At 36.9% G+C, this 27,357-nt stretch overlaps 1 protein-coding gene across 1 annotated transcript in view; it reads right to left on the bottom strand.

Annotated features, from left to right (window-relative positions):
• The window catches only part of LOC129025923 (deleted in azoospermia protein 4-like), a 92,381-nt gene that overhangs the window by 62,127 nt on the left and 2,897 nt on the right, over nucleotides 1-27,357 (bottom strand). The window contains exons 6-15 of the mRNA XM_063660931.1: nucleotides 26,122-26,172; nucleotides 24,509-24,580; nucleotides 10,851-10,997; nucleotides 10,486-10,577; nucleotides 9,874-9,925; nucleotides 9,379-9,442; nucleotides 9,150-9,289; nucleotides 7,587-7,658; nucleotides 6,796-6,846; nucleotides 245-391 (exon numbers count right to left, since the gene is read on the bottom strand). Coding sequence (XP_063517001.1) covers nucleotides 245-391; nucleotides 6,796-6,846; nucleotides 7,587-7,658; nucleotides 9,150-9,289; nucleotides 9,379-9,442; nucleotides 9,874-9,925; nucleotides 10,486-10,577; nucleotides 10,851-10,997; nucleotides 24,509-24,580; nucleotides 26,122-26,172 — 888 coding nt within the window. The remainder of the gene's footprint in view (nucleotides 1-244; nucleotides 392-6,795; nucleotides 6,847-7,586; nucleotides 7,659-9,149; nucleotides 9,290-9,378; nucleotides 9,443-9,873; nucleotides 9,926-10,485; nucleotides 10,578-10,850; nucleotides 10,998-24,508; nucleotides 24,581-26,121; nucleotides 26,173-27,357) is intronic.

The raw sequence follows: 27,357 nt of genomic DNA, 5'->3' as shown, positions 1-27,357 counted from the left end.
AAATTCAGCATTCAAAAATTTCAACTTTACTACAATTTTACTACCATGAGAGGGAAATTTCTTCCCCATTTATCCCCAAATGACCAGCAGCTCTTTGTCAAAGATATTTTTAGTACCTATGGGTCAAACCTGAAAGCAAATCTAAACCTCCATGAAGTACAAAAACACATTAAGTTTGTAACAGGGCCCAAATCCCATTGTTCATGATGTACTTTAAGGTAAAAATGAGGTATGAATACAATACCCTATCATCAATTCCACCAACGAAAACAGTGTTTGGCATGATTTTGCCTTCTGGTAAGACCCAGCCTTGGCTAGCCGCAGCTGATGAAGACTGGGTGCTGGCCTCTCTGCAGGTGGTTGAGTTGGGAGTCTCAGGATTTGCAGCAGACTGTAATTTGGAAAGCAGACATGATAATTATGTATGCAGGCAAAACCCATACACAATGTGAAATATAATTTTTGTATTTTAAGTATAATATATTCTATATAAGTTATATTCATTGTAAATTAGTCACCAGTGCAGCTCAGTTCAGGCTCAGGATTTAAACTAATCAGAGGACATCAGCATGGAATTTTAACCAAAGGATATAGTACTTTCTTAAACCTAATGTCGCTCATCACCGAGTCTTGTATAATGCTGTGGAAGAATACTCATTCAGTAATTGTGAAAATACTCTGTGAAGTAGTTATAAAAGACACCCAAAACTAGAAGGTTTAGATTTGGAAAAATTAAAGTTTTAAAATCATCCTGTTCTACATTCATAAACAACTTTTCACTTTACTGAGTAGACTAAAGATAAACCTTAAAAAAAAAAAAAAAAAGAAAAAGCCGCACCAAAAACAAAATAAACCTCAATGTTTTAAACCAATTTCTTATAATCTTCTTCCTTAACGCTAGGGTGTTCAAAGCATCTTCTGAAATAACATTTTTCTTCCTGAGTAACATGAAATCAGTCCAACTGATAATTCTAATTTTCACAGTGGCCTGATAGATATAAATGAGTGAATTCATTTTGCACGTATAAAGTGGTAAAAGTGGAAAAGTGGTATGCTAATGTAAGTTAGTGTCCTGTTATTTGAATTTATTTTCAGCAGATTTGTTTTCAAGTTTCTTTTTTGGCTCCACTATTTAGCTGACTTATTTTGAAAAAAAATTTAATTAAGAACTAATCAAAACATCAGGAAACGATGACACATCATTAATTTAAAAATCACTGGTGAAGTGCTGTTGACTAGGAAAGCACAAAAAGCTGCCTAAGAGAAAGCTATTACACATACAGCTGTCTGAAAGAAAACAAAAGACGAAAGAAACTGTGTATCTTTTTGAACAACACAATGTTATAGTAGTAAGAAAGGAGTTCCTACTTTGTTAATTAGATGCTAGAAGTTACTTATTCTACACAGCTTTACTACACATGAAATCTAAATTGTGAAATCAACTGAAGCTGAGGTTACTGCACTTCTCTTTTCTTTCCTGCCTGTACTTGCTATTTGGGGTTTGTAAGTAATGCCTAATTCTTTCCTTTAACAGCTTTATTTCATGACAGTGTTGTGGAAGAAAAATTTAAAACACTATTTTTAAGTTTTTCCTTTCTAAAAATGTCTTCCATTATTGTTTTTTCCAAATGACATTAAGCTGCATTATCTTGAACTATTAGGAACCTGATTAGATTTCCCTTCCCTATACACAATTCACCAATTCCTTCTCAGTTCATTCAGAAATCCCAAACAGAATAAAACATAAGAAATTCTGAAATTCTTGTAGTCCTTCTTTTTCAATTCCCCCTTGATTTGTGGATGAACTTTGGCTATGTTTTTCTTTGATAAACAAGCTACACTACAGTATTGTCTCTGCACCATAGTGTTTGGATGCATTTTAATTTAGAAATCTAACATCTGGCAGAAACCTGTGTCAGATTATGAGAGGTTATGGAAATGCACTGATTCTCAACTGGGCAAGATTTTTGAGCCCCAGGGGCATTTAGCGACGTTCAGAGATTGGCTGTCACAACTGAGATGTATTCCTGGAATCTGATGGGCTGAAGGCCAGGCATGCTACTGCACATCCTACAATGCAAAGACAGCCTCCTACAATAAGGAATTATTTGGTGCCAAATTTGCAAAGGGTCTGGTTAAGAAGCCTTGTGACAGTGCCACAAGAATTGAAGAGGAAAATTCTTGTTTGGGAAGAACCTGATTTCCATTGCTCACGAAAGTGAATCTTTTCATGACCTCAGTTTCAGTTTCCTTGCTTCAAAACAAATGGCTGGAAAAGATCTCTGGTTGTCTCTTCTGATTCTCGTACTCATTTGGATACCCGAAACAACCGTAGTTTGGTAAAGAAGAAAAAAAAGGCATTTGGTTTTGTAAGAAGTTTGACTTTACCTTGGATCTTACAAACTGGCTGCCTGCTTAACTGGAATCGTACATATAAAATTCACCGAATCTCTTTAATGGACTCATCATATTTTAAATTAAGGAAGTAATGATCATGTCCTAGTCCTCGGCCAGCAGGTGGCGATCAAAGCTTTTGTAAGCTTTTTTTTGTACTTTGCAGTAAGCAATGTACTTCATTTTTTGCAATGTACTTCATTTTTGCCATGGCTCGATTAGCAGGGATTGTTCAATTCCCACTGTGTGTGTATTTATACATAATTATATAATGTATATATAAAAATCCACAATCAACAGACAACCTTTGGTTACTTCTAAACTATGGCCAAAAATATAAATGAATGCTTAGGATAAGAAGAGTTTAAGTTTAAAGAAAGTACCAACGTAACCGTCAATGGCATCCTGCAAACAAACTGCATTAAAGAAGTAATTTTCTTAACCATATCTTCAAGTGAGTTGTTGAATTTTGAAATGAGAAATGTTGGAATAGTAAACAGGAGTGAGCTTCAAGACCATCATATACACAACTCTCATTGCCACATAGAGCAAATACATTCCTTGTTACATGTGGACAACCAAGTGACGACGACAGCTAAAAGCTGCAAAAAAATTATCGTTATTTAGACTCCTGGGAGGTCAGCTCCTTTGCCAGTATTATCTAATTCAATTACTGTGTCAACATGTAAGCAAACTGGTATTTATATAAACTGACCAGGAAAAAGCCTATCATTTGTAGTCAGCAAAGTTACATTCGCAGCAAAAGAGGAGAAGCAAATAAAGAGAGTGATAAAATTTAGAAAATAGGACGTGAAAATCAGAATGAAAACTTAAGTAAATCAAAGCGCAGATTCTCGGGGAGTGGTACGTGGGGAGGATGAAATTCGAGCAATAAACAATCCTGGCAAAACAAAGCAAGAAAACACAAGAAAGCAAAAGTATATATGAGACCTGAAAAATTGGTTGTGGCCACAGATAACAAAAGAGTGCTATGCCGAAACTCTGTTTTCAAAGAGGAAGAAAGTATTTCTCAACGCATTTTACAAAGCTAAAAGCATATAAGCAACAAAGCCTCACCCAGATGATCCATCCCTGCCCTCAACACAAATGGGAAATTCCAGCAGTATATAAAGAGTCTAAGTTTATATGGGGAATGCAAGAATACTCAATTTGCAGGACACATTACTTTAATTCATCACTGAAAATCATTTGATAAAATACAGCACTCATTTTTAAATTTTTTTAAAACCCAAGTAAAAAAGAGATAGAGGAATCTTATTTTCGATCAATCTCATTCTACCCTATCATCAAACTTACAAGTGAACTAGTTGAGTCAACTGAACTGAAAATAGGAATAAGGTTAGGGCACCAGGGCACCTCCTTATTACTCCTATATATTTTTTCCACGATGTATGACAAAAGTGAATACCAATACAAAGTCTTGTATGAATCAGTAAGAAAAATAAAATTAAAAACCTAATTTAAAAAGCTAAAGACCAATGATCAACTTCAATGATGATTTTAAAAAGTGGGCATCAACATAATGTAATATTTTCCAGCTATTAGGCTGACAATTTAAAAAATACTAGTAACTTTCACTGGAATGGGTGTGGAAAAGACAGCACTCTACACACCGTCCATGAGAAAATACCAATACGTGATTTACCAAGAGTACTGTGGAAAAGGTGTATCATAATTTGATAAGCGGGGATACTCACCAGTATACTAAAAAGGAGAATTAGTTATAAAATTGTTATAAAAGGGGCAAAGTGCTTTCACCTAGCTATTTCACTGATAGCAATTCATCTCAAGAAATTAACAGCAGACGCGTGCCAAGATATTTACACAAAGATATTCATGGCATTGTTTTTTTAAAGACTGAGTCTCTCTTTGCTGCCTAGGCTGGAGTGCAGTGGCACAATCTCAGCTCACAGCAACCTGCATCCCAGGATCAAGTGATTCTGCTGCCTCAGCCTCCCGACTAGTTGGGATTACAAGTGTGCGCCACCACGCCTGGCTAATTTTTTTGTGTTTTTAGTAGAGACAGGAAACAAAAATCATTCAAATGTTCCTTCACATTTTCAAAAATACATGAGATAACACAATATTGAAGTACATATGCTGGCTCCTTTAATTTGTTATTATAATAAAAGAAACGGAACAGAAAAAAGAATTACTTTAGGTTTCTAATCTCTGACATTCTTGTTGTTAACTCTATTATGTAAAACCTCAACTTTTTCCCAATTTTCTGGGGTTGGTACTGTGGAAATCTCAAGGATATTAGTTCTTGGAATTTATTACCATAGATATGATTATGGGTCATATATACAGTCATATCTATGAAAACAGACGCAGAGGACTACTATTATGAAGCAGCGAGCTAAAATACAAATATAATTCAAATTCTGTGCTCTAAAAGGTGGGTAGTAATTTTATTTCACTCTGTCTTTCTAAAAAATTGATAAAAGCCAGTCTGGATGTTTCAGCTATTTGACGGCAAAGATGAAAAAAAAAAACATGCTACAATACAGAAGGGGACACCACGTCTCAAAAAACTGTTCTACAGTGAAGTTTTTGCTAAGTACATTCCTGTCAAAATATTATGCAATTACTTCTAAATAATACAGAGGCCTTCATTCTAGACTAATTCTAAGTGTTGTCTTAAATTTTAGGTACATTTCACTATTTTAAAATGGCAAACCATTCAAGCAATTTGTATAACAAAGGGCTCAATAATATCTGAAAGTAAATCATTTTACTCCCTCTTAAATTACCTGATAATTATATACAAGCAAATGACATCCAGTGACGATGTGAACTGCTGAATTTGGATAAGTAGGATATGCCTATAAATAAAGTTTACAGCAAGAATGAATGAATACGGTAAAACATTTTGTTAATTAGAAATACTATTCCCAATATAAAAAACTATGAAAAAGTTTTAAAACATTACTTTTCTATATACAGCACCGCAGATTCTAAATGAGTGACTGATTTTATGAAGAAAGAAATATTCTGTCAAGTGAGGCCCTTTGGCTGGGGAAGAGGAACAGACTAATGACAAAAGAAGTGACTATTTCACCAGACAAGTTGACCTTATTTATACTGTGTACTTATGCCCACCCAGAAGTTATTTCTTATTCTGGTGATAAGGCTCTATTAAGACAGACTTCAATGTAAGTTAAATTAATGTATTTGCTTTCTTTCTTTCTTAAAATACTTCCAAAGGGTTTTGTATTTGACAAGACCACAGGGTAATATGAAGTTCTCCTACAAATGTTACGGCTTTTTCTGTACTTCATTTCAAAAAACTAAGGGCAGTATATAATCCGCAACTGGAAAAGAGACAGTATAATGTCTTCTACGATTCAATAAATACTTAGTGATTGAAAACATATACATAGCATCACACATGAATACACCCAGATTACGTAATGGCTCACAGTAAATGTGAGAAACAGGGCTTTTTTTCTAGCCATCGCTCGGAGGACGAAAAAGCAGCAGAGGTATACCCTACCTGTTTCAAGTACACGGAAAATGTCAACAAATGAGAGACACTGAAGAACTATTTCACCACTATTTTCTTGCTTTATTTTCCATCTAAGAAAATGTCTTTTAAACTAAGACATAAATAAACTAAAAAGAAAATAAACGTTACTTATCACCAGTAAGTGACAGAGTATGTCAAATCCTACTTTACATATCAAGGTAACCAGGATCGGAGAAATTACATGCCAGACACTCACGGGATTTATAAATATAGTAAAACACATCAGAAACCTCCCCATTCCAGAACCAGAATATACCCAGAAGTCAGGAATCTATATAAGGAGGCATCTGGAAAACACTGCAAGTAAAGAATAGCTGGATGAATTGCTAACCTTAGAGAAGAATAAACTAGGCAGACACATGAAGACAGCTGCTTTCAAATATTTTTGGAACTAGTTATGTGGCGGGAAAGCAGTTCGGGTGTTTTAGAGGTAGTACTCTTTTTTCTTCCCATTCTTATTTAAGAGTAATTAATAGCAAAACATTTCTGTTTCTCTTGAACACATTTTTTTTTTTTTTTTTTTTTTACGGAGGGTAAGGCCAGAGGCAGATTCCAGGCAGATACACGCTCATTCTAAGGCCACATTAATATTACCTTTCATGGACTGTATAGTCAATCAAAAAGTAACCGAATTCTTATCATTATGTGGACCAGCCATTGCTTAAGCATGCAAAAACCTGGGAGAGAAAAAGGCACTGTTGCTCCCACAGGAGTTTAAAATTGGGTTAAAAAGAAAGTAACAAAATGTGCCACATTAATACAAAGAACGATTTAAAACATTTATAGGCACGTATGAAATAGAAAAAAATCAAGAAAGAACAGGGAGTGTACGTTTGGCGCATTCACTTTACCTGAGGTACAGCGTAACTCCTTTGCTCCCCAACAGGCCGCTGTGGTGGCATCTTGGGGGGAAAAAAAAAAAAGGAAACCAAAATTATTCAAATATTACTACACATTTTCAAGAACACGTGAGACACAATATCGAAGTACTTCTCATGCTGGCTCCTTGGTTAACAGAACAAAAGAAACAGAATAGAAAAAATAAGTACTTTAGGTTTCTAATCCCTCAACTTCTTGCTCTTCCTTCTACATAGAAAACCTCACCTTTTTCCCAAGTTTCTGCAAATGGCATTGTGAAACTCTCAAAGATACTAATTCTTTGAATTTGGTACCACACATATGATTATAGGTCATAGATATAGTTGTATCATTGAAAAGAGACCCAGAGAACTACTATCATGAAGCAGCAAGCTAAACTAAAAACACAATTGGAATTCTGTGCTCTAAGAATTGGATAAAGCTTTTATTTCACTCTGTATCTCTAAATTCATGAAAGACAGTCTGCATGTTTCAGCTCTTTGACAGCAAACATAACAAAATGCATGCTGAATCAAAGATGGGAACACCAAATCTCAGAAATTGTTCTACAGAAAAGTTATTGCCAAGTACCCTCCTGTCAAAATATTATTTCATCACTTCTAAATACTACAGAGGCCTTCATTACACTAATTCTAAGTGTTTTCTAAAATTTTAGGTACACTTCACTAGTTTAAAATGACAACCTATTCAGGCAATTTGTATAAACAAGTTGAAGGCCTCAATGGTAGCTGAAAGTAAATCATTTTACTCCCTCTTCAATTACCTGATTATTATATAAAGGCAACTGATATCGAGTGATGACCTGACCTGGTGAATCTGGATAAGTAGAATAAGCCTGAAAATAAAGTTGACAGAAAGAATGGATTAATACGGCAAAACATTGTTTTTAATTAGAAGGAAGTATCATTCCCAACGTGACAAAAATAGAAAGAACATTGAAATAGTAATTGTTTTTCTACCTACAGCAATGCAGATTTCTAAATGAATGACAGACATTATGAAGAAACAAATATTCTCTGTCAAGTGCTACCCTTTGGGTGGGAAAGGGGAAGAGACAAATGACAAAAGAAGTGCCTATTGCACCAGCCAAAGTTTACCTTATTTACACTGTCTACCTATGCCCACCCAGAAGTAATTTCTGACACTGGTGATAAGGCTCTATTAAGACAGATTTCAACCTAAGTTAAATTAACACATTTGCTATTTCTTTGGCAAAACACTTCCAGACTGTTTTATACTTGACAATATTTTGGGTAATACTGTAGTTCTTCGACAGATGTTACGGCTTTCTCGGTACTTCATTTCCACAAATTAAGGGCAGTATATAAGCCACAAATGGAAAAGAGACAGTATAATGTCTTCGACGTTTCAATGAATACTTACTAATTAAAAACATACAGGTAGCAGCATTCATGAATACACCCACATTCAGTAATGGCTCACCATAAATGCTAGAAACAAGCAGGGCTTTTCTTCTAGCCATTGCGCAGAGAAGGAAAAAGAAGAAGAGGTGTACCCTACACGTTTCAAGGACACGGAAAATGTGAACAAATGAGAGACACTGAAGAACTATTTCACTACTATTTTGTTACTTTATATTCCATCAAAGAAAAGGTCTTTTAAACACACACAGAAATGAAAGGAACGAAGAACAAAATAAACCTTATTTATCACCAGTAAGTGACAGAGGATGTCAAATCCTACTTTAAATATCAAAGCAACCAGCATCAGAGAAATGACATGCCAGAAACTCATGGGATTTATAGACAGAGTAAAAGAGATCAGAAATCTACCCATCCCAGAACCAGAATATATCCAGAAGTCAGTAATTTATATGAGGAAGCATCTGGAAAGCACTGCAAGTAAAGAAGAGCTACAGAAATCTACCCATCCAAGAACCAGAATATATCTAGAGGTCAGCAATTTATATGAGGAGGCATCTGGAAATCACTGCAAGCAAAGAATAGCTAGGTTAACTGCTAACCTCAGAGAACAATAACCTAGGCAGACACATAAGGAGAGCTGCTTCCAAATACTTTAGGAACTAGTTATATGGGGTGAAAAAGGAAGAGATAGGAAGAGATTTGTTCATATGTCTACAGAGATCATTTCTGAGAGAAAGCCTCAAAAAGTATATAGAAGATTTTTAGCTCAAATAACCAACACTAAGAGTAAGAAATTTCTAATAGAAGTAACAAATTTCCCATTACTCACACTGTTCAAACAGGGATTCCATTGCCACTTACTATGGAAAGTGTAGATACAATTCCACAGACGCAAGGATGACTACAATTAACAAGAGAATAGGAACATAAGCAGTTCTTACCTGAACATACTGAGTTACAGGATTCAGCGTGATTAGGGGCTGCAGGCAAGTTTCAGTGTTTGGATTCCTCCAGACGTTCTGAAACTGTGGTGGAGGAGGAGGATTAAATACCAAAGGACGTGGCTGCACATGACAAGCACCTTTTTGAAAAGCAAGAAGAAAAAAGCCTACTTTTAGTTATTTGAAAAGCTACACGGGTCAAAAAAGAACAATTTCTTTTCCTACTCACAGAACTTTTGTTTCCTGATTGCAGGGCCCAGCTTCAGCTTTTTACCCTGGAGATGTATCTGTGACTGAAAAGAGAACAGTAACAAAACTAGAATCCATTTTCAAGTCTTAGCTTCCAAGACTTGGGTAAACACCTAAAGTCTTCTAAAGTGCCTATCATCATAGACGATCAGTGACAACTACGCACCAAATTAAAATTTGTCATCATGAAGCTACCTTACTTACCCTTGTCACTCTAATCAGTGTCAAGAGGCATCAAGTGAAAAGTTGATCAAAAACTTTTCATCACCCGGTCTCCAACCTTTCCGGTCTGTAGTTCATGAACCTAGGTGTCCACTCAGAAATAAACAGGATCTATCAAGTTATGGGAGGTTACTCTGACTTTGCATTTTGAACAGGAAGTCTAACGTCCTCCAAATTTTACACAGGTCTGAGTATCTCACTAACACTAAACGTTGTAGCAGTAAGATAAGTAAGAGATTTTTCTATTACTTACCTCTACTATCTTCTGGACATCCACATCATCAACAAATGAAACAAATCCATAGCTATAAAGGCAGATAAATGAAGCATAAAATCACCATCATACAGTACATGGTTCAGAACTTCTACTGTTCTATATACAGAAGTGATCATGACCAAAGATGGATAATATACCATGATAAGTATTTGCTAACATGCACATGACAGATCCTCTACAAACACTACTTTTTCTTAAGCAGAACTACGTCAAAATGTGCTAGGATTAGGGCACTGTGAAAACTTCATTGATTAACAAAGAATTCACATCTGTGAACCTGAATTTAACTTACTATCTAAGACAAGGTGGTTAAAATTTAAGATGCGGTGCAGTGTACGAAGAAAACAATTATTTGAGAAAACTGATTAACTCATCTGTATGAAATAAAAATTGCAGACATTTCAAAACAAACATTAGAAAAGTGACTAAATAAAAGAACTGGTAATAACCTTTTATCCCCTACGTGAAAGAAATTAACACCGCAAACAATTTCATTTATACAAGGGTCAGAATATCAGTTTTGAAGTCTTGTCTCATACCTATAGAACAGGGGACTAGAGTTCAGATATTTTTGAAAAAATTACTCACCCTTTGGACACACCACTTCGATTCGTGATTATCTTCACTTCCTTCACAGAACTGTATCTACCAAAGCAGCTTCTCATCTCAGTTTCATCCGTCTATGGAACAGAATTGAACGTCAGAGTAAAAATTCGGCATTCAAAAATTTCAACTTTACTACAATTTTACTACCATGAGGGGGAAATTTTTTCCCCATTTATCCCCAAATGACCAGTAGCTCTTTGTCAAAGATATTTTTAGTACCTATGGGTCAAACCTGAAAGCAATTCTAAACCTCCATGAAGTACAAAAACACATTAAGTTTGTAACAGGGCCCAAATCCCATTGTTCATGATGTACTTTAAGGTAAAAATGAGGTATGAATACAATACCCTATCATCAATTCCACCAACAAAAACAGTGTTTGGCATGATTTTGCCTTCTGGTAAAACCCAGCCTTGGCTAGCCGCAGCTGATGAAGACTGGGTGCTGGCCTCTCTGCAGATGGTTGAGTTGGGAGTCTCAGGATTTGCAGCAGACTGTAATTTGGGAAGTAGACATCATAATTACGTATGCAGGCAAAATCCATACACAATGTGAATATCATTTTGTATTTTAAGTATATTTTATATAAATTACTTTCACTGTAAATTAGTCACCAGTGCAGCTCAGTTCAGGCTCAAGATTTTAAACTAATCAGAGGACATCAGCATGGAATTTTAACCAAAGGATATAGTACTTTCTTAAACCTACTGCCGCTCATCACCGAGTCTTGTATAATGCTGTGGAAGAATACTCATTTAGTATTTGTGAAAATACTCTGTGAAGTAGTTAAAAAAGACACCCAAAACTAGAAAGTTTCGATTTGTAAAAATTAAAGTTATTAAAATCATCCTGAGTTGAATGTTTAGGGGAGGAGCCAAGATGGCCGAATAGGAAGAGCTCTGGTCTACGGCTCCCAGCGTGAGTGACGCAGAAGACGGGTGATTTCTGCATTTCCATCTAAGGTACTGGGTTCATCTCACTAGGGAGTGCCAGACAGTGGGCGCAGGTCAGTGGGTGCGCACGCCATGCGCGAGCTGAAGAAGGGCGAGGCATTGCCTCACTCCGGAAGCGCAAGGGGTCAGGGAGTTCCCTTTCCTAGTCAAAGAAAGGGGTGACAGACGGCACCGGGAAAATTGGGTCGCTCCCACCCGAATACTGCGCTTTTCCGGCGGGCTTAAAAAACCGCGCACCAGGAGTTTACATCCTGCGCCTGGCTCAGAGGGTCCTACGCCCACAGAGTCTCGCTGATTGCTAGCACGGCAGTCTGAGATCAAACTGCAAAGCGGCAGCGAGGCTGGGGGAGGGGCGCCCACCATTGCCCAGGCTTGCTTAGGTAAACAAAGCAGCTGGGAAGCTCGAACTGGGTGGAGCCCACCACAGCTCAAGGAGGCCTGCCTGCCTCTGTAGACTCCACCTCTGCGGGGCAGGGCACAGACAGACAAAAAGACAGCAGTAACCTCTGCAGACCTAAATGTCCCTGTCTGACAGCTTTGAAGAGAGCAGTGGTTCCTCCCAGCATGCAGCTGGAGATCTGAGAACGGGCACACTGCCTCCTCAAGTGGGTCCCTGACCCCTGGCCCCTGATCAGCCTAACTGGGAGGAACCCCACAGCAGGGGCAGACTGACACCTCACACGGCTGGGTACTCCAACAGACCTGCAGCTGAGGGTCCTGTCTTTTAGAAGGAAAACTAACAAACAGAAAGGACATCCACACCAAAAACCCATCTGAACATCACCATCATCAAAGACCAAAAGTAGATAAAACCATAAAGATGGGGAAAAAACAGAGCAGAAAAACTGGAAACTCTTAAAAAGCAGAGCGCCTCTCCTCCTCCTCCTCCAAAGGAACGCAGTTGCTCACCAGCAACGGAACAAAGCTGGATGGAGAATGACTTTGACGAGCTGAGAGAAGGCGGCTTCAGACGATCAAATTACTCTGAGCTACGGGAGGATATTCAAACCAAAGGCAAAGAAGTTGGAAACTTTGAAAAAAATTTAGAAGAATGTATAACTAGAATAACCAATACAGAGAAGTGCTTAAAGGAGATGATGGAGCTGAAAACCAAGGCTCGAGAACTACGTGAAGAATGCAGAAGCCTCAGGAGCCGATGCGATCAAATGGAAGAAAGGGTATCAGCGATGGAAGATGAAATGAATGAAATGAAGCGAGAAGGGAAGTTTAGAGAAAAAAGAATAAAAAGAAACGAGCAAAGCCTCCAAGAAATATGGGACTATGTGAAAAGACCAAATCTACGTCTGATTGGTGTACCTGAAAGTGACGGGGAGAATGCAACCAAGTTGGAAAACACTCTGCAGGATATTATCCAGGAGAACTTCCCTAATCTAGCAAGGCAGGCCAACATTCAGATTCAGGAAATACAGAGAACGCCACAAAGATACTCCTCGAGAAGAGCAACTAACTCCAAGACACATAATTGTCAGATTCACCAAAGTTGAAATGAAGGAAAAAATGTTAAGGGCAGCCAGAGAGAAAGGTCGGGTTACCCTCAAAGGGAGGCCCATTAGACTAACAGCGGATCTCTCGGCAGAAACTCTACAAGCCAGAAGAGAGTGGGGGCCAATATTCAACATTCTTAAAGAAAAGAATTTTCAACGCAGAATTTCATATCCAGCCAAACTAAGCTTCGTAAGTGAAGGAGAAATAAAACACTTTCCAGTCAAGCAAATGCTGAGAGATTTTGTCACCACCAGGCCTGCCCTAAAAGAGCTCCTGAAGGAAGTGCTAAATGTGGAAAGGAACAACCGGTACCAGCCGCTGCAAAATCATGCCAAAATGTAAGACCATCGAGACTAGGAAGAGACTGCATCAACTAATGAGCAAAATAACCAGCTAACATCATAATGACAGGATCAAATTCACACATAACAATATGAACTTTAAATGTAAATGGACTAAATGCTCCAATTAAAAGACACAAGACTGGCAAATTGGATAAAGAGTCAAGACCCATCAGTGTGCTGTATTCAGGAAACCCATCTCACGTGCAGAGACACACATAGGCTCAAAATAAAAGGATGGAGGAAGATCTACCAAGCAAATGGAAAACAAAAGAAGGCAGGGGTTGCAATCCTAGCCTCTGATAAAACAGACTTTAAACCAACAAAGATCAAAGGAGACAACGAAGGCCATTACATAATGGTAAAGGGATCCATTCAACAAGAAGAGCTAACTATCCTAAATATATATGCACCCAATACAGGAGCACCCAGATTCATAAAGCAAGTCCTGAGTGACCTACAAAGAGACTCAGACTCCCACACATTAATAATGGGAGACTTTAACACCCCACTGTCAACATTAGACAGATCAACGAGACAGAAAAGTCAACAAGGATACCCAGGAATTGAACTCAGCTCTGCACCAAGCGGACCTATTAGACATCTACAGAACTCTCCACCCCAAATCAACAGCATATACCTTTTTTTCAGCACCACACCACACCTATTCCAAAATTGACCACATACTTGGAAGTAAAGCTCACCTCAGTAAATGTAAAAGAACAGAAATTATAACAAACTATCTCTCAGATCACAGTGCAATCAAGCTAGAACTCAGGATTAAGAATCTCACTCAAAACCGCTCAACTACATGGAAACTGAACAACCTGCTCCTGAATGACTACTGGGTACATAACGAAATGAAGGCAGAAATAAAGATGTTCTTTGAAACCAACGAGAACCAAGACACAACATACCAGAATCTCTGGGATGCATTCAAAGCAGTGTGTAGAGGCAAATTTATAGCACTAAATGCCCCCAAAAGAAAGCAGGAAAGATCCAAAATTGACACCCTAACATCACAATTAAAAAAGAACTAGAAAAGCAAGAGCAAACACATTCAAAAGCTAGCAGAAGGCAAGAAATAACTAACATCAGAGCAGAACTGAAGGAAATAGAGACACAAAAAAACCCTTCAAAAAATTAATGAATGCAGGAGCTGGTTTTTTGAAAGGATCAACCAAATTGACAGAGAAGAATCAAATAGATGCAATAAAAAATGATAAAGGGGATATCACCACCGATCCCACAGCAATACAAAAGGAATTTGTATTTCAATTCCTAGAAATTTCAAAAGAAATTTGAAAGGATCAACAAAATTGACAGAGAAGAATCAAATAGATGCAATAAAAAATGATAAAGGGGATATCACCACCGATCCCACAGAAATACAAACTACCATCAGAGAATACTACAAACAGCTCTACACAAATAAACTAGAAAATCTAGAAGAAATGGATAAATTCCTCGACACATACACTGTGCCAAGACTAAACCAGGAAGAAGTTGAATCTCTGAATAGACCAATAACAGGATCTGAAATTGTGGCAATAATCAATACCTTACCAACCAAAAAGAGTCCAGGACCAGACGGATTCACAGCCGAATTCTACCAGAGGTACAAGGAGGAACTGGTACCATTCCTTCTGAAACTATTCCAATCAATAGAAAAAGAGGGAATCCTCCCTAACTCATTTTATGAGGCCAGCATCATCCTGATACCAAAGCCGGGCAGAGACACAACCAAAAAAGAGAATTTTAGACCAATACCCTTGATGAACATTGATGCAAAAATCCTCAATAAAATACTGGCAAACCGAATCCAGCAGCACATCAAAAAGCTTATCCACCATGATCAAGTGGGCTTCATCCCTGGGATGCAAGGCTGGTTCAATATACGCAAATCAATAAACGTAATCCAGCATACAAACAGAACCAAAGACAAAAACCACATGATTATCTCAACAGATGCACAAAAGGCCTCTGACAAAATTCAACAACCCTTCATGCTAAAAACTCCCAGTAAATTAGGTATTGATGGGACGTATCTCAAAATCATAAGAGCTATCTATGACAAACCCACAGCCAATATCATACTGAATGGGCAAAAACTGGAAGCATTCCCTTTGAAAACTGGCACAAGACAGGGATGCCCTCTCTCACCACTCCTATTCAACATAGTGTTGGAAGTTCTGGCCAGGGCAATTAGGCAGGAGAAGGAAATAAAGGATATTCAATTAGGAAAAGAGGAAGCCAAATTGTGCCTGTCTGCAGACGACATGATTGTATATCTAGAAAACCCCATTGTCTCAGCCCAAAATCTCCTTAAGCTGATAAGCAACTTCAGCAAAGTCTCAGGACACAAAATCAATGTACAAAAATCACAAGCATTCTTATACACCAACAACAGACAAACAGAGAACCAAATCATGAGTGAACTCCCATTCACAATTGCTTCAAAGAGAATAAAATACCTAGGAATCCAACTTACAAGGGACGTGAAGGACCTCTTCAAGGAGAACTACAAACCACTGTTCAAGGAAATAAAAGAGGATACAAACAAATGAAAGAACATTCCATGCTCATGGGTAGGAAGAATCAATATCATGAAAATGGCCATACTGCCCAAGGTAATTTACAGATTCAATGCCATCCCCATCAAGCTACCAATGACTTTCCTCACAGAACTGGAAAAAACTACTTTAAAGTTCATATGGAACCAAAAAAGAGCCCGCATCGCCAAGTCAAAACAACAAAGCTGGAGGCATCACACTACCTGACTTCAAACTATACTACAAGGCTACAGTAACCAAAACAGCATGGTACTGGTACCAAAACAGAGAGATAGATCAATGGAACAGAACAGAGCCCTCAGAAATAACGCCGCATATCTACAACTATCTGATCTTTGACAAACCTGAGAAAAACAAGCAATGGGGAAAGGATTCCCTATTTAATAAATGGTGCTGGGAAAACTGGCTAGCCATATGTAGAAAGCTGAAACTGGATCCCTTCCTTACACCTTATACAAAAATCAATTCAAGATGGATTAAAGACTTAAACATTAGACCTAAAACCATCAAAACCATAGAAGAAAACCTAGGCATTACCATTCAGGACATAGGCACGGGCAAGGACTCCATGTCTAAAACACCAAAAGCAATGGCAACAAAAGCCAAAATTGTGTCTTTATAGCAGCATGATTTATAGTCCTTTGGGTATATACCCAGTAATGGGATGGCTGGGTCGAATGGAATTTCTAGTTCTAGATCCCTGAGGAATCGCCACACTGACTTCCACAAGGGTTGAACTAGTTTACAGTCCCACCAACAGTGTAAAAGTGTTCCTATTTCTCCACATCCTCTCCAGCACCTGTTGTTTCCTGACTTCTTAATGATTGCCATTCTAACTGGTGTGAGATGGTATCTCATTGTGGTTTTGATTTGCATTTCTCTGATGGCCAGTGATGGTGAGCATTTTTTCATGTGTTTTTTGACTGCATAAATGTCTTCTTTTGAGAAGTGTCTGTTCATGTCCTTCGCCCACTTTTTGATGGGGTTGTTTGTTTTTTTCTTGTAAATTTGTTGGAGTTCATTGTAGATTCTGGATATTAGCCCTTTGTCAGATGAGTAGGTTGCGAAAATTTTCTCCCATTTTGTAGGTTGCCTGTTCACTCTGATGGTGGTTTCTTTTGCTGTGCAGAAGCTCTTGAGTTTAATTAGATCCCATTTGTCAATTTTGGCTTTTGTTGCCATTGCTTTTGGTGTTTTAGACATGAAGTCCTTGCCCATGCCTATGTCCTGAATGGTAATGCCTAGGTTTTCTTCTAGGGTTTTTATGGTTTTAGGTCTAACATTTAAGTCTTTAATCCATCTTGAATTGATTTTTGTATAAGGTGTAAGGAAGGGATCCAGTTTCAGCTTTCTACATATGGCTAGCCAGTTTTCCCAGCACCATTTATTAAATAGGGAATCCTTTCCCCATTTCCTGTTTTTGTCAGGTTTGTCAAAGATCAGATACTTGTAGATATGTGGCATTATTTCTGACGGCTCTGTTCTGTTCCATTGATCTATATCTCTGTTTTGGTACCAGTACCATGCTGTTTTGGTTACTGTAGCCTTGTAGTATAGTTTGAAGTCAGGTAGCGTGATGCCTCCAGCTTTGTTCTTTTGGCTTAGGACTGACTTGGCGATGCGGGCTCTTTTTTGGTTCCATATGAACTTTAAAGTAGTTTTTTCCAATTCTGAGAAGAAAGTCATTGGTAGCTTGATGGGGATGGCATTGAATCTGTAAATTACCTTGGGAAGGATGGCCATTTTCATGATATTGATTCTTCCTACCCAAGACACACGCACACGTATGTTTATTGCGGCATTATTCACAATAGCAAAGACTTGGAACCAACCCAAATGTCCAACAATGATAGACTGGATTAAGAAAATGTGGCACATATACACCATGGAATACTATGCAGCCATAAAAAATGATGAGTTCACGTCCTTTGTAGGGACATGGATGAAACTGGAAATCATCATTCTCAGTAAACTATCGCAAGAACAAAAAACCAAACACCGCATATTCTCACTCATAGGTGGGAATTGAACAATGAGAACACATGGACACAGGAAGGGGAACATTACACTCTGGGGACTGTTGTGGGGTGGGGGGAGAGGGGAGGGATAGCATTGGGAGATATACCTAATGCTAGATGACGAGTTGGTGGGTGCAGCGCACCAGCATGGCACATGTATACATATGTAACTTACCTGCACATTGTGCACATGTACCATAAAACCTAAAGTATAATAATAATGTACCATAAAACCTAAAGTATAATAATAATACTAATAATAATGATAATAAAAGAAAAAAAAAAAAAGCCAAAATTGACAAACGGGATCTAATTAAACTAAACAGCTTCTGCACAGCAAAAGAAACTACCATCAGAGTGAACAGACAACCTACAAAATGGGAGAAAATTTTCGCAACCTACTCATCTGACAAAGGGCTAATATCCAGAATCTACAGTGAACTCAAACAAATTTACAAGAAAAAAAACAAACCACCCCATCAAAAAGCGGGCGAAGGACATGAACAGACACTTCTCAAAAGAAGACATTTATGCAGCCAAAAAACACATGAAAAAATGCTCACCATCACTGGCCATCAGAGAAATGCAAATCAAAACCACAATGAGATACCATCTCACACCAGTTAGAATGGCAATCATTAAGAAGTCAGGAAACAACAGGTGCTGGAGAGGATGTGGAGAAATAGGAACACTTTTCCACTGCTGGTGGGACTGTAAACTAGTTCAACCCTTGTGGAAGTCAGTGTGGCGATTCCTCAGGGATCTAGAACTAGAAATTCCATTTGACCCAGCCATCCCATTACTGGGTATACACCCAAAGGACTATAAATCATGCTGCTATAAAGACACAAGCACACGTATGTTTATGGCGGCATTATTCACAATAGCAAAGACTTGGAACCAACCCAAATGTCCAACAAGGATAGACTGGATTAAGAAAATGTGGCACATATACACCATGGAATACTATGCAGCCATAAAAAATGATGAGTTCATGTCCTTTGTAGGGACATGGATAAAATTGGAAATCATCATTCTCAGTAAACTATCGCCCAGAACAAAAACCCAAAATCCGCATATTCTCACTCATAGGTGGGAATTGAACAATGAGAACACATGGAAACAGGAAGGGGAACATCACACTCTGGGGACTGTTGTGGGGTGGGGGGAGAGGGGAGGGATAGCATTGGGAGATATACCTAATGCTAGATGACGAGTTAGTGGGTGCAGCGCACCAGCATGGCACAAGTATACATATGTAACTAACCTGCACATTGCGCACATGTACCCTAAAACCTAAAGTATAATAATAATAAGTAAATGAATAAATAAATTTAAAAAAAACATCCTATTCTACATTCATAAACAACTTTTCACTTTACTGAGTATACTGAAGATAAACCTTAAAAAAAAAAAAAAAGCCGCACCAAAAACAAAATAAGCCTCAATGTGTTACATCAATTTCTTATAATCCTCTTCCCTAACGCTAGGGTGTTCAAAGCATCTTTTGAAATAATATTTTTCTTCCTGAGTAACACGGAATCAGTCCGACTGATAATTCTAGTTTTCAAAGTGGGCTGATAGATATAAATCATACCATCTTTATTTTCAAATTACCATCTTTATTTTCAAATTAAAAAAACACAGACATATAACTCATTAATTTTCTAGATTCTGATCAGAACTGTCTTTATTCTTTCCACTGTTGACTCTAAGGTTAATGTAAATTTTTCTGAAGTAGTATTCATAACTAATATATATGTTGGACAAACAATATAGCACAGTGAAACAAAAATTAATTTAGTCAGGAGATCTAGGTTTATGTCCCTTACAGCTAAGTGGTTATAAGCCACCTACTTACTTACCAGCTATGTATCTGTGGGCAAATTGCTTTGAGAATGAAATGAGATAACCTCTGTGAATTCATTTTGTACGTATAAAGTGGTAAAAGTGGTAATGCCAATGTAAGTTAGTGTCCTGTTATTTGAATTTATTTTCAGCCGATTTGTTTTCAAGTTTCTTTTTTGGCTTCACTATTTAGCTGACTTATTTTGAAAAAAATTTTAATTAAGAACTAATTGAAACATCAGGAAACTATGACGCATCATTAACTTAAAAATCATTGATGAAGTGCTGTTGACTTTAAAAGGTAAGTACAAAAAGCTGCAAAAGACAAAACTATTACACATACACCTGTCTGAAAGAAAACAAAAGACGAAAGAAATTGTGTATCTTTTCGAACAACACAGTAATGTTATAGAAGTTAATAAGAAAGGTGGGTTCCTGCTTTGCTAATTAGATGCTAGAAGTTACCGAGTCTAATTAGATGCTAGAAGTTACTGATTCTACACAGCTTTACTACACATGAAATCTAAATCGTCACATCAACTAAAGCCGAGGTTACTGCATTTCTCTATTCCTTCGTGCTTGTACCTGCTATTTTGGCTTTGCAACTAATTCCTAATTCTTTCCTTTAACAGCGTTATTTCATGACAATGATGTGGAAGAAAAATTTACAACACTATTTTTAAAGTTTTTCCTTTCTAAAAATGTCTTCCATTATTGTTTTTTTTCCAAATGACATTAAGCTGCATTATCTTCAACTACTGGGAACCTGCTTAGATTGCCCTTCCCTATAGACATTTTACCGATTCCTTCTCACTTCATTCAGAAATCCCAAACAGAATAAAACAAAACAAAACAAAAGAAATTCTGAAACTCTTGTAGTTTCTCTCCTTTTCAACTCCCCCTTGATTTGTGGATGAACTTTGGATATGTTTTTCTTTGATAAGCAAGCTATATTACGGTATTGTCTCTGCACCACAGTGTTTGGATGTATTTTAATTTAGAAATGTAACATCTGGCAGAAACCTGCGTCAGATCATGACAGGTTATGGAAATGCACTGATTCTCAACTGGGCAAGATTTTTGAGCCCCAGGGGCATTCAGCAACATTTAGAGATTGGCTGTCACAACCGAGATGTATTCCTGGAATCTGGTGGGCTGAAGGCCAGGCATACTACTGCACATCCTACAATGCAAAGACAGCCTCCTACAATAAGGAATTATTTTGGTGCCAAATTTGCAAAGGGTCTGGTTAAGAAGCCTTGTGACAGTGACACAAGAATGGAAGAGGAAAATTCTTGTTTGGGAAGAACCTGATTTCCATTGCTCCCGAAAGTGAATCTTTTCATGACCTCAGTTTCAGTTTCCTTGCTTGAAAACGAATGGCCGGAAAAGACCTCGGGTGTCTCTTCTGATTCTCATACTCTATACACAAATAGTAAAATGGATACTTAGTTTGGTAAAGAGGAAAAAAGGCATTTGATTTTATAAGAAGTTTGACTTTAGCTTGGATCTTACAAACTGGCTGCCTGCTTAACTGGAATCGTACATATAAAATTCACTGAATCTCTTTAACAGCGTGGTAACATTTTAAATTAAGCAAGTCACCATCACGTCCTAGTCCTCAGCCAGCAGGTGGCGCGCAAAGCTAACAAAGTAAGCCATGTACTTCATTTTTTGCAATGTACCTCATTTTTACCATGGCTTGACTAGCAGGGATTGTTCAATTCCGACTCTGTGTGTATTTATACATAATTATGTAAGGTATGTATACATATATATCTATATAAATATTACATATCTATATAAATATATCTATGTATCTATAAAAACATTATATATATCTATATATATAACATATATTATATATATATTTTTTTATATATATATAAATACATATATATATATATATAAATCCACAATCAATAGATAGCCTTTGGTTATTTCTAAACTATGGCCAAAAATATAAAGGAATGCTTAGGATAAGCTAAAGTTTAATTTTAAACAAAATACCATCGTAACTGTCAATAGCATCCCGCAAACCAACTGCATTAAAGAAGTAATTTTCTTAATCATACCTTCAAGTGAGTTGGTGAATTTTGAAGTGAGAAATGTTGGAATAGTAAACGGGTGAGCTTCAAGACCATCATATACACAACTCTCACTGTGATTTCTAGCAAGCGTATTCCTTGTTATATGCAGACAATCAAGTGACAAAGACAGCTAAAAGCTGGAGAAAACTATCATTAAATTCCAGCGATGTCAGCTCCTTTGCCAGTATTATCTAATGCAATTACTAAATGAACACGTAAGCAAATTGATATTTACATAAACTGGCCAGGAAAAAGGCTAGAATTTGTAGTCATCAAAGTTACATTCACAGCAACAGGAAGAGGAGCAAATAAAGACAATGCTAAAATTAAGAAAATATGATGGGAAAATCAGAAGTTAATGCAGCAGCAGATTCTTGGGGAGTGCTGCGTGGGAAGGATGAAATTCAAGCAATACGCGATCCTTGCAAAACTATGCAAGAAAAAGCAAAAATATATACGAGACCTGAAAAATGAGTCGTGGCCAGCGGTTACAATAGAATGCTACGCGCAATCTCTATAGGAATAAATTTATATTACATATACTATTTTTCTATAGGAATAAATATTTACATAAACTGATCAGGAAAAAGCCTATCATCTGTAGTCAGCAAAGTTACATTCACAGCAATAGGAAGAGGAGCAAATAAAGAGAGCGATAAAATTAAGAAAATATGATGTGAAACTCAGAATGAAAACCTTAAGTAAATCCAAGAGCAGATTCTCGGGGAGTGGTGCGTGGGGAGGATGAAATTCAAGCAACAAACAATCCTGGCAAAACAAAGCAAGAAAACACAAGAAAGCAAAAGTATATATGAGACCTGAAAAATGGGTTGTGGCCACAGATAATAAAAGAGTGCTATGCAGAAACTCTGTTTTCAAAGAGGAAGAAAGTATTTCTCAATGCATTTTACAAAGCTAAAAGCACGTAAGTAACAAAGCCTCATCCAGATGATCCATCCCTGCCCTCAACACAAATGGGAAATTCCAGCCGTATATAGAGTCTAAGTTTATACTGGGAATGCAAGAATACTCCATTTGCAGGATACATTACTTTAATTCATCACTGAAAATCAACTGATAAAATACAGCACTCATTTTTAAATTTTGTAAAACCCCAAGTCAAATAGAGAAAGAGGAATCTTCTTTTCGATCAATCTCATTCTACCCTACCATCAAGCTTACAAGTGAACTAGTTGAGTCAACTCAATTGAAATTAGGGATAAGGTAAGAGCACCAGGTCACCTCCTATCACTCCTGTATGTTTTTTCCACTATGTATAACTAATAGTGAATACTATTAGTATTAGAATAGTGAATACTAATAAAAAGCTTTTTATGAATCAGTAAGAAAAATAAAATTAAGAAGGTAATTTAAAAAGCTAAACATCAATGATCAACTTCAACGATGATTTTAAAAAGTGCCCATCAACATAAGGTAGTATTTTCCGGCTATTAGGCTGACAATTTAAAAAATACTAATAACTTTCACTGGAATGGGTGTGGAAAAGACAGCATTCTATACACCGTCACTGAGAAAATACTAATACGTGACTTACCAAGAGTACTTTGGAAAAGGTGTATCATAATTTGATAAGCGGGGATACTCACCAGTATACTAAAAAGGAGAAGTAGTTATAAAATTGTTATAAAAGGGGCAAAGTGCTTTCACCTAGCAATTCCACTGATAGCAATTCATCTCAAGAAATTAATAGTACAAGCGTGCCAAGATATTTACACAAAGATATTCATAGCATCTTTTTTTTTTTTTTTTTTTTTTTTTTTGAGACTGAGTCTCTCTTTGCAGCCTAGGCTGGAGTGCAGTGGCACAATCCCACCTCACAACAATCTGCATCCCAGGATCAAGTGATTCTGCTGCCTCAGCCTCCCGAGTAGCTGGGATTACAAGTGTGCGCCACCACGCCTGGCTAATTTTTTTGTACTTTTAGTAGAGACAGGAAACAAAAATCATTCAAATATTCCTTCACATTTTCAAAAACACATAAGATACACAATATTGAAGAACATATGCTGGCTCCTTTAATTTGTTCTTCTAATAAAAGAAACAGAATGGAAAAAAGAATTACTTTAGGTTTCTAATCCCTGACGTTTTTGATGTTACCTCTGTATGTAAAACCTCAACTTTTTCCCAATTTTCTGGGGTTGGTATTGTGGAAATCTCAAGGATATTAGTTCTTGGAATTTATTACCATAGATATGATTATGGGTCATATATACAGTCACAGCTATGAAAAGAGACCCAGAGGACAACTAATGTGAAGCAGCCAGCTAAAATACAAATATAATTCAAATTCTGTGCTCTAAAAGGTGGGTAGTAATCTTATTTCACTCTGTCTTTCTAAAAAATTGATGAAAGTCAGTCTGGATGTTTCAGCTATTTGACAGCAGGATGAAAATAAACATGCTACAATAAAGAAAGGGACACCACATCTCAAAAACCTGTTCTACAGTAAAGTTTTTGCTAAGTACATTCCTGTCAAAATGTAACGCAATTACTTCTAAATAATACAGAGGCCTTCATTCTAGACTAATTCTAAGTGTTGTTGTAAATTTTAGGTACATTTCACTACTTTAAAATGGCAAACTATTCAAGCAATTTGTATAAAAAAAGGGCTCAATAGTATCTGAAAGTAAATCATTTTGCTCCCTCTTAAATTACCTGATAATCATATACAGGCAAATGATATCCAGTGATGATGTGAACTGCTGAATTTGGGTAAGTAGGATGTGCCTAAAAATAAAGTTTACAGTAAGAATGAACGAATATGATAAAACATTTTGTTAATTAGAAATACTATTCCCAATATAAAAAACTATGAAAAAGTTTTAAAACATTATTTTTCTACATACAGCGTTGCAGCATTCTAAATGAGTGACTGATTTTATGAAAGAAAGAAAGAGTCTGTCAAGTGCTGCCCTTTGGGTGGGGAGGGGGAACAGACAAATGACAAAACAAGTGACTATTTCCCCAGACAGGTTTACCTTATTTATACCGTGTACTTATGCCCACCCAGAAGTTATTTTTTACGCTGCTGATAAGGCTCTATTAAGACAGACTTCAGTGTAAGTTAAATTAATGCATTTGCTGTTTCTTTGTTAAAATACTTCTAAAGGGTTTTGTATTTGACAATATTATAGGGAATTATGAAGTTCTCCTACAAACGTTATGGCTTTTTCTGTACTTCATTTCAAAAAACTAAGGGGAGTATATAGTCCGCAACTGGAAAAGAGACAGTATAATGTCTTCTACCTTTCAATAAATACTTACTGATTGAAAACACATAGTAGCATGACACATGAATACACCCAGATTACAGAATGGCTCACAGTAAATGTGAGAAACAGGGCTTTTTTTCTAGCCATCGCTCAGAGGACGAAAAAGAGGCAGAGATATACCCTACCTGTTTCAAGTACATGGAAAATGTCAACAAACGAGAGACACTGAAGAACTATTTCACCACTATTTTCTTGCTTTATTTTCCATCAAAGAAAATGTCTTTTAAACTAAGACATAAATAAAACAAACTAAAAAGAAAATAAACGTTACTTATCACCATTAAGTGACAGAGTATGTCAATTCCTACTTTACATATCAAGGTAACCAGGATCAGAGAAATTACATGCCATACACTCACGGGATTTATAAATATAGTAAAACACATCAGAAATTTACCCATTCCAGAACCAGAATATATCCAGAAGTCAGCAATCTCCATGAGGAGGCATCTGGATATCATTGCAAGTAAAGAATAGCTGGATGAACTGCTAACCTTAGAGAAGAATAAACTAGGCAGACACATGAAGACAGCTGCTTTCAAATATTTTCGGAACTAGTTATATGGGGGGAAAGCAGTTCGGCTGTTTTAGAGGTAATACTCTTTTCTCTTCCTATTCTTATTTAAGAGTAATTAATAGCAAAACATTTCTGTTTCTCTTCAACAGATTTTTCTTACGGAGGGTAAAGCCAGAGGCAGATTCCAGGCAGATACATGCTCATTCTAAAGCCACATTAATACTACCTTTCATGGATTGTATAGTCTATCAAAAAGTAACTGAATTCTTATTATGTGGACCAGCCACTGCTTAAGCATGCAAAAACCTGGGGGAGAAAAAGGCACTGTTGCTCCCATAGGAGTTTGTAATTGGGTTAAAAGAAAGCAACAAAACGTGCCACTTTAATACAAAGAATGATTTAAAAAATTTACAGGCATATATGACATAGAAAAAAATCAAGGAAGAACAGGGAGTATATGTTTGGCGCATTCACTTTACCTGAGGTACAGCATAACTCCTTTGCTCCCCAACAGGCCACTGTGGTGGCATCTTGGAAAAAAAAAAAGAAACCAAAATTATTCAAATATTCCTGTACATTTTCAAAAACACATGAGATACACAATATTGAAGTACTTCTCATGCTGGCTCCTTGGATAATAGAACAAAAGAAACAGAATACAAAAAAGAAGTACTTTAGGTTTCTAATCCCTGAAGTTTCTTGTTGTTACTTCCACACACAAAACCTCACCTTTTTCCCAATTTTCTGGAAATGGCATTGTGGAACTCCCAAAGATATTAATTCTTTGAATTTGTTACCACACATATGATTACGGGTCACAGATATAGTCGTGTCGTTGAAACGACACCCAGAGAACTACTAACATGAAGCAGCAAGCTAAAATAAAAATACAACTGGAATTCTGTGCTCTAAGAATTGGGTAAAGCTTTTATTTCACTCTGTATCTCTATAAAATTCAGCAAAGTCAGTCTGGATGTTTCAGCTCTTAGACAGCAAACAGAACAAAATACATGCTGAGACAAAGACGGAAACACAAATCTCAGAAATTGTTCTACAGAAAAGTTATCGCTAGGTACCCTCAACAGCAAACATAACAAAATACATGCTGAAACAAAGACGGAAACACAAATCTCAGAAATTGTTCTACAGAAAAGTTATTGCTAAGTACCCTCCTGTCACAATACTCTTTCATCACTTCTAAACGATACAGAGGGCTTCATTACGCTAATTCTAAGTGTTTTCTTAAATTTTAGGTACATTTCACTAGTTTAAAATGACAAACTATTCAGGAAATTTGTATAAACAAGTGGAAGGCCTCAATAGTAGCTGAAAGTAAATCGTTTTACTCCCTCTTCAATTACCTGATAATTATATACAAGCAACTGATACCCAGTGATGACCTGACCTGCTGAATTTGGGTAAGTAGGATAAGCCTGAAAATAAAGTTTACAGAAAGAATGGATTAATACAGTAAAACATTTTTTTTTAATTAGAAAGAATTATTCCCAATATAAGAAAAATATGAAAAACTTTGAAATAGTAATTACTTTTCTATACACAGCAATGTAGAATTCTAAAAGAATGACTGACTTCATGAAGAAACAAACATTCTCTGTCAAGCGCTACCCTTTGGGTGGGGAGGAGGAAGAGACAAATGACAAAAAAAGTGACTATTGCACCAGCCAAAGTTTACTTTATTTATACTGCGTACTTAT

Source organism: Pongo pygmaeus, chromosome Y (genome assembly GCF_028885625.2).
Source record: "Pongo pygmaeus isolate AG05252 chromosome Y, NHGRI_mPonPyg2-v2.0_pri, whole genome shotgun sequence".
Lineage (NCBI taxonomy): Eukaryota > Metazoa > Chordata > Mammalia > Primates > Hominidae > Pongo > Pongo pygmaeus.
The sequence above is the reverse complement of the archived record's forward strand: the minus strand, read 5'-3'. Positions and strand labels throughout refer to the sequence as shown.